Source organism: Trifolium pratense, linkage group LG2 (genome assembly GCF_020283565.1).
Source record: "Trifolium pratense cultivar HEN17-A07 linkage group LG2, ARS_RC_1.1, whole genome shotgun sequence".
Taxonomy (NCBI): Eukaryota; Viridiplantae; Streptophyta; class Magnoliopsida; order Fabales; family Fabaceae; genus Trifolium; species Trifolium pratense.
In genome coordinates this window covers 71,515,612-71,526,965 of record NC_060060.1, presented here as the reverse complement: position 1 = coordinate 71,526,965, position 11,354 = coordinate 71,515,612, and the positions used below count along the sequence as shown (strand labels likewise).

The window sequence follows — 11,354 nt, the reverse complement described above, 5'->3', positions numbered from 1 at the left end:
AAGTGGCCAGCGGCGGCGGCGATTGAAAACTGAAGGCTACTGTTGTTATGATGGGTAAGAAGAAAGAGAACAAGAAAGGCGTGTATTGTTGTGATCTCAGCCATTAGATTGTTGTTTTACACATGTCACACAACCATACAATTAATTGTCTAAATGGATGATACATTAAATGGAGGGAGCCTGGACTCGATGTAAAGAGGAGAGTCAAAATTCTCTCTATTTTTTTTTTAACAAAATTCTCTCTATTTATTCTACCAATTACTATAATTTTGAAAAAATTTAGAATATATACATATTAAATAATATGACACACAAAGTATCACATTATTTCAATTATATTTTTAAAATTTTTAGTAATTATAAAAATGGAGAGGATTGCGTCAAAAAAAAAAAAAAAAGGAGAGGATTTTGACTCGAAGAGGAGGAAACTAGGATTTCTCTATTTTTCTCAACAAATTACTTGCCATTTTTTTTTCATAAAACAAATTTATTATATCTATTTATATAGTGTAAATATCTCACCAAATTAAATACTCTCTCTATCCCAAAATAAATGACACGGATTTATCATTAAAATTATAATAATTTGTTAAAAAATATTGTTAAAATTAAAATATAAGTGACACTATTGAGTTCTTTCCCGAAAAATTATTAAATCAACACTTGTCCCGTAACATAGGTATCAACCACAAACATTTATCCCGTAATTTTTTTAATATTTATCAATACATTACTTTTATATTTTATTTTTCATATAAAATTAAATAAAAATATAGTAAAATTGAGTGACAAAATGTTGTCTCCTTCTAATATAATAAAATTGATTATCACCAAGTTTACTAATTTGTCCTTATTAGTTTTAATAATATTCTAAATTTTATATATTTCATTGTAATTTTACTCTATTAAAAATAGGGTTAAATATATTTTTAGTCCCTACATTTTGTTATATTGTCAAGAATAGTCCCTATGTTGGTACACTTTACAGTGTGTTTGAATGCTATGTTTTTTCATTTTGATAGTAGATTTTGTGTTGGTTTTGTGTTTTTTTTTTTTTTTTTTTATGCTTTAGCTATGGTAAAAGTGTTTATTGATGGTGTAATGTTGGTACACTTTATAGTGTGTTTGAATGCTATGTTTTTTCATTTTGATAGTAGATTTTGTGTTGGTTTGGTGATAGCTTATTTTTTATTATGCTTTAGCTATGGTAAAAGTGTTGTATTGATGGTGTAATGTTGGTACACATTACGGTGTGTTGAATGCTATGTTTTTTCATTTTTATAGTAAATTTTGTGTTGGTTTGGTGTTAGCTTTTTCTGGTTATGCTTTAGCTATGGTTTAATTTTTACTTTGTGATTTATAATTATAGTTTGTATGTTTAGCTCACCTTGTGCTTCAGATATCTTTCATCAGTATATTTCTTTGGTTTAGTAAATAAATAAATGTTATATGAAGCACTGACACATATACGGACATCTGACACTACACCGACACTGACACGTCGACAACGATAATAATTTTAAAAATAACATAATGTAGTGTTATCATAAAAGTCGGTGTCTGACACCGTGTCCGACACGGACACGCCTAATATAAAGAATATAAAGCTTCATAAATGTAGTTTCCCTGTTTGGTCCTATAAAGCTCTATGTAATTAAAGCACTAATTTTACAAACAGGTAATAGTATACAGTAGTGAACTAGGCGTTTAGAAATGATTTGAGCTGGCAGCATCGACTTCTGAACAACGATGTCTCAGCTAGTGGTAGAGTGTTGATGATGGTGATGAGCTTGACTATTCCGGCTTTTGTGTGTTGGGGGGAAGGGTACCTGTAGTCATGTTAGCACTCTGACGCTCAAGTCAGTATATGAAAGAGGTTTAAAGAGTGTAAATGGAGGCGCATAATGTCATACTTAGGGATTGATATATGAGCATATGTATATATGGGAGAATATTAAGGTTTACAGTACTGTGGGGTCCTTCATGTAGAGTGGATCTACCACTAATAACACTTGTATTGTCCTTTCATACGAGCACATGAGGACGGTTTAGGCTCTTCACCTTTAGTCCGTGCTCGTTTGTATGTTCGTCGTGGTCATTCTGCCACATGCTTCTTATCTCATTTTGATGGACCTTCTCATATGTTGGGCTTTTAGCCGATCTAGAACACATTGTACACCATAGGTAAGTGAAATGTGCGGGCAGTGCACCATAAGATATGTTGTGTGCCAATGAGTTTATAAATAAGACTCATTAGGGCGCTAAATTATGAATTATTTAGTTAGGACAAAATTTAGAAACCCTAGCCGCTCTCCAAATCTTATTCTTTCTAAAGCTCCATTTAAATTTGGGTAGCACCGATTATCGGATAAACTCTGTTCGTGTGGAATAGAGACATTGCTACACCTGCTTCGCTGTTGATCGATGGAATCGTTTTTTAAATTAAAGCATGTTACAAGAGGTAATCCTAAAATTCATTTTATTTAATTTGTGATTAATGGTTTAATCAAAATTCGTTTATTGAAATTATTCTAATAAAAGAATTAATAAAATTTTGAAAAACTTTCTTAAAACCTGACAAAATTGTCATGCCACACCGTAAGAATGTATGGTATTAATTTCCATTTTAGCAAGTTAGTTGTGGATACCACGTACAAATCTGCTTATATAACTTGTTCTCGTTAGTTGTTGGATACATACTCTCAAATTATCAAGCAAGTAGGTCTCACATAAAATCAATAGCGACTTTAAATGAAAAATTTGGAAGGAAATGAGAAATCAAAACTAAAAAATATATATACACAAACACCTAAGCCCATTTGGCCAAAAGAGACATACAACCAGCACCTAGTAAAAGAGATAGATTGCATCCTAATCTAAGCCTACCACTCTTTTGCATTCTTGGATTCATAAAATCAGCTGCAAGAAGATCAACAAGTGCCATATAGATTAATATTCCAGCTGAAGCTGCATTGAAGACTCCTTCAACAATAAGAGCGGTTGGACTATTCTCATCATAAACACTGCTGATCCCTAAACCAATTCCAATTCCTACCGGAGTTGTCAAAGCAAAGAACAATCCCATGATTGTAATTGATAGACTCTTGAAATTAGCCTGCAATGATGTTTGCACTTATGGTAAGTCATCAACTAACAATGTAAGTTAATCTTTTCTTCTTTACATTGAATTACAAGGTATACAAAAGCTTTTAAAATATAATAAACACATAACTTAATTCTAAGATTATGAGTTTTGTTTTTTATATGATATGATGCCTGCATATGTTGACACAACGTAATTTCTGCCTAATGTTTTGGAAGAATTAGTTTTTTTTTACTAATTCAGTTTATATGATTTTATAATATAAATGAATAATATAAACTTTTTCTCTAAAGTTATTTTTAAAGGGCTTTTTTTAGAATCCTTAATATGTGCTCATGTTAACATGACTCTTTCTTATTGTCAAAACAAAAAAAAACATGATCCTTTCTTTAAAGTATCTATGCATAGTTTTTTCTTTAATGACTTTGTTTTAAGCAAAATTGGTCAGAAAGATTGGTCCAGTGGTGATTGATGCCGAACTTGGTAGGAAGGCTTATGATTCGATTCCCACAACTGCAATCAGGAGGGGGCTGAAAACTGACCTCCCGAACCAGATTAAACGGTCTAGTGAGCCGGATACTGAGGGTAAAAAACAAAATATATTGAAGAGAATGACATAATGGTAATGCAACGACGTCTTCTTCATTATTATAAACAGAATAAATGTTACAAAGACATGTTTAACGTACTTTTTTCAATTGGTTGAATCTTTTTTCAGTTCCAATTTAGTGGAACTCATGAATTTTAATCAATAAAAAAGAAATGGATGGAAACTGGCTATGGATCTTAGGGCCCGTTTGGTGCGCAGGATAAGATAGTGACAGGATAAGATATACAACAGGATAGTGATAGGATAGGATATCAGCAGGATAACAGTTATCCTCAGTTATCCTATCATGTGTTTGGTGCACACAGGATAACAAACATGATAACTATTATATCATATTTTTAATATATATTTGTTCATACCAATATGATAAGATACATAACATATTTAAATGACAAAATTACTCTCGTAAAACAATTGTTATTTGTTAAAAATTATATTGTAATACTTTGAATTTTATAAATAAAAATATAAATAAGTAATTGTACAAAAAGAAAAAGTAATCAAATAACTTTAAATTTTAAATACAAATTATGAGAAAATAAACAAATTAAGTTTTTTATATGAATCATGATCAAATAAATAACTCAATTATACATGTTAGATAAGCTAAATAAATATATGATATATTTAAATAATAAAACTACCATTGCAAAAGAATTATATTTAAGTTGTTATTAAATTTAAATTAATATTCTTATTTTGCAATTTTTTAATAATTATTTTAATTTAAAATATTGTAATTTTAGGAGAATTTTGATTTTTTAGATTATATAAATTACAAAATTACCCTTGTGAGAAAATCACATATATATTTAAAAATTAATTATTTTATTATTAATTTACTATCAAATTATTTTATTAATTTTCAATTTTTTATTTTAAAATATATTTTTTAGAATAAATCAACGATTTTTTTTTTCTTATCCTATCCTGCTGGTAACCCAGCTCAAATTCAGGATAAGGATTTTAACTAGAGAAACAAGATAGGATAAGCTTCAGGATTAACTTATCATATCCTGTTGTGTCACCAAACACTGGATTGAGACATAATATGATATAGTTATCCTATCCTGTCTCTTATCCTGTGCACTAAACGGGCTCTTATGGTATAAAATAGGAATTGGATGTGGTGCACAAATTTAAAATCACTTGGGCAGGCTAAGTGTCACCAATTAAGATATACGCATACTAAAAATGGTGCATGGCCAGGAAAAAAAAAAAAGGTAAAGAGAATAAAAAAAGTCAAAGTTCCAAAACATGATCATATCTTTAAATAAACAATAAGAGTTTTGGTATCTTTTCAACATATATAATAGAAGGTCATAAAATGCTTGAGACGTCGAATAAGTTATCTAATGAAAAATAAACATATATAAGTCAAATAAGGTACCGTTTGGCCTAGCTTATTTTGAACTTTTTTACTCCTTAATAAAAAAGTTGGGCCAAACAGTTTTTTTAAAAGTACTTAATAAAAAAAGCAACTTATTTTATATGTGTTAAATATGCCAATAAAGTACTTTCAATTAAGTTAATCCATGTAACTTTTTCTAACAGAAATTAGCTTTTCGGTGGTTACCTCCTTCGATTCCCGCATGAGACAATTCAATCGGTATTTTAAATATTTATTTTATTTTCTAATTCTAACATGCATATGATATATCCGGCCTGCGTAATTGTTTTGTTGTTGTTTTATCTACTTATATATTAAAACAAACACTACTCGTCAGTCATCATCATTAGTAAAAAAATCAGTCATCATCATATCATTTTTCCTATTTGTGTTTTTATTTTAATTTTTTCATTTATAATTATAGTTAATAATCATTTTAAAGCAAACAACTTTAAATAATTACTCTTTTAAAATATTTTCATTTATTTAACATAATTATTTGTAAAATTAATTTAACACTTATTAAGAAAGAAAATATCATATTTCTTGGTATTCATTTTTTAGAATTTAATTAAATGATTCATTTATAGTAATTATTGTGAAAAAACAGCTTCTAAAACAAAATAGAAAATAAAATGACCAAACAACTTTAGCTTTATTTTTAAAGTTCTTCTTTTTAACTTTAAGTTTAAAGTAGCTTTTATTGCAAAAAAAAGCTAGGCCAAACGGTACCTAAGTACTACTACTATATTAAAGTATCTTATCTTTATAGTCCAACCGTACATATATTTGAAACTTATTCCTGACTAATAGTTCCATTTCATGTTTCACACCAACCAAACAATTGACACATGGTCCCATGTACATTCACAAACATATAGCTTGATAAAAATTAAATCATTTTCCAATAGTTTATGGATGTATATTATACGAGAAAGATCGTCTGTATGTAGTGCAATTTTCACAGTAGATTGACCAGTTTTGATCATTAATTATCATCTAATTTTTTTTAATGTTTTGAACAATCAATTGTAAAAATAAAATGAATGGCTGAGATACCCTCAAAATACCTGGGTTATACAACTTCCAAGTCCCATGCCTTCAAAAAACTGATGAAAAGTCAACGCAGCTACAAGTGGTCTTATTGTTTTAGGACTCTCTGAAGCACCCACAGAAATTCCTATTATAACTGAGTGAACAATAATTCCCAACTCCAATACCTATAATCAAATCAAAACAATATTTCATCACATGCAATTGATACAAATTGAAAATTTCAACATTATTTATCAATCAATTATATGTATTATTGTGCATGATATGATTATAAATTAAAATTAAATATATTATTAGAGTTTACTATTATGATGGGTACTCAAAAAGAATTTTATACATACATACATACAATCATGTAAAAATATCTTACACCGTCAATATATAATAATTAAATTAAATTAACATTTTTTTACAATTAAATTTACATTATTAATACCTGTGATATAACTCTATGACGAAGAAGTTCTGATGATGGATGCGAAGAAACAGGACCATGTGCATGACCATGTGATGCATGAGTATGAACATGCACATGTCCTTCATGCTCCACATCTGAGGTTGCCTCATGATCATGACTCTCAACTTGTGTTGGTGCTTTTTTAGTATAATGGTTCTGAAAATAAGCAGTAGCATAAGTATCCACCATAAGAGTCCCCATAGCAGTGCACATAGCTACAAAACCGGTGAACGGAAAATCACCCCAAGGATGTTCATTTAAACAAGGAGAAGTAAGATTCTCAAAAGCATCAGGAAGAACATGAATGAAACCGGTGGACAATATCACACCGGCAGCAAAGGCTTTGATGACAAAAAATATATCTTTTTCGGGGCTTAAGGCGGGTATCACTTTTCCAAGAAGTGGAATGCAAACACCAATTGCACTTGCAACTAGTATCGATACTAAAGCCGCTATTTTGTAACGTAGGGCTTTGCTTTTGTCTCTATCTTCATCTTCTTCATCGCACGTACATTCTGCGGCTATTAGAGTTGGGATTATGAGGAAGATCAAAATAGACAAAACAAATTCTTTGATGTTAATTTTAAATCCCATTTCGATGGTTAATTAGTTAGAAACTCAAAGCATATGAGAGAAATCGAATGAGAGAGAGAGAGAGTGTGTGAGGAAACTATTGATATAAGATGCAACATATATAAGGATATATAGCTTAGGGTATTTTTTTTAGTATTGGAAATAATAGAGATTGAATATTTCATATGTTAATTTAGAAGTTACACATTGTAACGTGCATTCTTCAAGTTAATGACGGCAACAACGATGGATTTGTTTGCATTCATATGGTTTGATGTTTATTTTATTAGATTAACAATGTTGTAGAATTAATTAAGAAAAAAAATAATGTTGTAAAATGTCGACATAATAGAGTAGCTACTAACATGAGATTGGTTGTGAAGTGTTTAAGTATAGAAAGTCAACTAGCCAAAGGGGAAACTTATTGACATAATGTCGAAACTATATGTTGAGTGTGCAAAATGACGTATTTCTAATAAATGAAAAAAAAAGTACAACTCAAAGTTATAGTCAACGGTTTCGGTTTGAATATTTGAAAATATGGAATTATCAATCTCTAGTAACCAATAAAAACATAAAGAATAGGGACCACGAAAGAAAAAGACACACAAATCCATGGGAATGGTACTTTTCAAGCCTGATTGATGTTTCGGAAGGTGTGCTGTGCTACTATGCTTATAAGTTATATGCTATATGAATCTATGTATTTATTTTTGTTGTAAAGGCTTTCTCATTAATTGACAAATTGCTCAATACACGCCTTTATATAGGCATTACAACATAAGAGCAATGGGCTTGATACAAACGCAAGGCCCAAAACTACTAGACTAAGCCCATATACTAAAACAGCTACTAACATACTACTAACACCCTCCCTTAAACTGAATACTCATTTGACAGTCAAGCATATAATGCACAAATTCAGTTTAAACAAACCAAATCAATCATTCCCAAGCTACTTCTAAGTTTGCAGAAGGTATCCAGCTTCAATGGCTTAGTCATAACATCTGCCAACTGATCTTGAGACTTGCAATGCACCAATTCAATGACTCCATCTTTAACAAGGTCTCTAAGAAAGTGGAATCTAACATCTATATGTTTACATCTTCCATGTAAAATGGGATTTTTTGACAACTTGATGGAGGAGCTATTATCACAGTGAATCATAGTAGACTTGTTTTGCTTAACCTTCAGATGCTTCAGCACATTGTTGATCCAGGTACATTGACAAGAGCATGAGGCTGCAGCAATAAATTCAGCCTCTGTTGTTGAAAGAGTCACAATGGGCTGTTTTTTGGAAGACCATGAAATAGCACCATTTCCTAACATAAAAACATATCCAGATGTACTTTTTCTGTCATCAAGATCCCCTGCATAATCAGAATCTGTCCATCCATTGAGTTGCAATTCCATACCAGTTTTCTTGTATAGCAAGCCATAACCCACTGTGCCTTTAACATACCTCATAATCCTTTTGACTGCTGCTGTGTGCATTTCAGTTGGCCTTTCCATGAATCTAGCTACAAGACACACTGAGTAAGCTAGGTCAGGCCTAGTAGCAAGCAAATACATCAAACTTCCAACCATTTGCTTGTACTGAGTTTCATCACTAGCTTTACCTGCCTCATTTTTCACTAGCTTACAGCCAGTTACAATGGGACTGCTGACTGCATTGCAATCTTCCATTCCAAATTTTGCTAAGATTTCTGAGGCATACTTCTTCTGGTGAATGAAGATTCCTTCATCAGTTTGACATACTTCAACTCCAAGAAAGAATTTCATTTTACCCAAATCTGACATAGCAAATTTCCTTGTCATTGACTGCTTGAAAGAATCAATAAGGCTTTGATTACTTCCAGTGACTATTAAGTCATCTACATACACACTGACTATAAGAATGTCACCATTGTCACTGTGTTTGACAAATAGTGTATGTTCAGAAGGGCACTTTTCAAATCCTTCAACTATGAAATGAGCTTCAATCTTGCTATACCAAGCCCTGGGAGCTTGTTTCAACCCATACAATGCTTTCTTCAATTTATACACCTTCCTTTGATCACCATCCTGGTATCCTAATGGTTGTTCCACATAGATATCCTCAGATAGATCTCCATGTAGAAATGCACTTTTGACATCCAGCTGATACACACACCACCCTTTACTTGCAGCTAAAACTAACACAGTTCTGATAGTTTCCCACCTTGCAACTGGTGCAAAAACTTCATTATAATCAATTCCATACTTTTGTGTGTATCCTTTAGCAACTAATCTGGCTTTGTATTTGTCAATCTTTCCAGTTTCATTGTATTTAGTCTTAAAGACCCATTTGACTCCAATAGCCTTTGAACCTTCAGGCAGGTTTGTTAGTTCCCAAGTGTTGTTGTCCTCTATAGCTTGAATTTCAGCATCCATAGCATCTCTCCACACTTGCTTTTGACTGGCCTCATCATAAGTGTATGGATCCTCAAGACTACTGTAGACAGCAAGATTTTGCAATTCTTGCTCCTCTTCAGCTTCTGGACCCATTACAAAATCTTCAAAATGACTAGGTGGTTTTCTTATTCTCTTTCCCAATTGCACATTTTCATCTTCACTATTGTTGCTTGTTCCTTCTGTTGGTTCATCTTCAGCATCTGTGCTGTCATAACCAATATCCATATCTATATCTTGTATTGGAGTATTATTGTTATCATGAGCTTCATTATTGTCTACTGCAGCAACTTCTTCATCATCAACTGGTATTATACCTTCAGTGCTAACCTTTTGTTGCTTATTATCCCAATTCCATGATTTTGCCTCATCAAAGACAACATCCCTGCTTATCACAATCTTGTTGTTACTTGGATCATACAACTTATAGGCCTTTGATTCTTCACTTAAGCCTAAGTGAACACATTTGATGCTTTTATTGTCCAGCTTTCTTCTATGATTATCTGGCACATGTGCATATGCAATGCATCCAAATATCCTGAAATGATTCACATAAGGTTTAATACCACTCCAACATTCTTCAGGGGTCTTATTTTTGACAGATACAGTAGGACTTCTATTCATAATGTGAGTACTCCATTTTAGTGCTTCTGGCCAAAATCTCTTAGGAACACTTCTACTGGCCAACATGCTTCTAACAATGTTCAAGAGGGTTCTATTTTTTCTTTCAGAGACTCCATTTTGTTGTGGAGTATATGCAGCAGTTAATTGTCTCTTAATACCATGTGATATGCAAAATTCATTGAAATCATTTGATGTATACTCCCCTCCCCTATCTGTTCTTAAACACTGTATCTTACTGCTAGACTCATTTTCAACCAATGCCTTGAAGTTTTTGAACATATCAAAAGCTTCTGACTTTTCTTTTAACAGATAAACCCAAGTTTTCCTAGAAAAATCATCAGTAAAGGTTATGAAATACCTTTTACCACCATTTGAACTTGGATTTATTGGTCCACAAATGTCTGAATGGATAAGTTGGAGTTTTTCTGTTGCTCTCCATTTGGCTTGTTTTGGCATGGCTGCTCTTTGTTGCTTGCCTGACAAGCAATTTGAACATTTTTCTTCCATATCTCCCAATTCAGGCAGTCCATTAACCATCTTCAATTTGGTTAGAAGTTTCAGGCCATTGATACTCAAATGTCCATATCTATGGTGCCAAAGTTGAGTTCTCTCTTGTTTTGATGCCTGCAGGCACATTGGAATAATGACAGGTGCAGTGAGCAAGAACATCCTGTTTGCAGTCATTGTAGTTGAGAAAATCAGTCCTCTTTCATTAACATATCCTTTGCAAGTATTGTTTTTGAAAACAATTGTCACATTTCTTTCTTGTAATTGGCCTACACTCAGTAGATTTGTGCTTAAACCAGGGAGATAATACACATTGGTAATTACATGCACCTTTCCATTGATAAGCAATTTGACATTCCCTTTTCCCATAACAGCCATCTTTGCATCATTACCTAATTTCACGGAATCTTTGAATGAAGCATCAAAATCAAATAGCCAATCTTTATTCCCTATCATGTCATTGCTGCATCCTGAGTCCAAATACCAAGTTTCTTCTCTGATTTCTTGATTTTGTTCAGTTGTAGCCATTAGAAGAAATTCCTCTTCCTGATCAAATTCAGTATAGTTGATGTAACACCCCGAACTAACTACCCTTAAAAACGTG

General features: G+C 31.9%; 1 protein-coding gene across 1 annotated transcript; it reads right to left on the bottom strand.

The window, feature by feature from the left end:
• Nucleotides 1-2,759: 2,759 nt before the first annotated feature.
• LOC123911206 (zinc transporter 8-like) lies at nt 2,760-7,452 on the bottom strand. Its single transcript, XM_045962577.1, has 3 exons — nt 6,596-7,452; nt 6,174-6,323; nt 2,760-3,115 (listed from the first exon to the last, which is right to left on the bottom strand). The coding sequence occupies exons 1-3, from the start codon at nt 7,208-7,210 to the stop codon at nt 2,810-2,812; spliced, it is 1,071 nt and encodes a 356-aa protein (XP_045818533.1). The 5' UTR covers nt 7,211-7,452; the 3' UTR covers nt 2,760-2,809.
• Nucleotides 7,453-11,354: the final 3,902 nt, after the last annotated feature.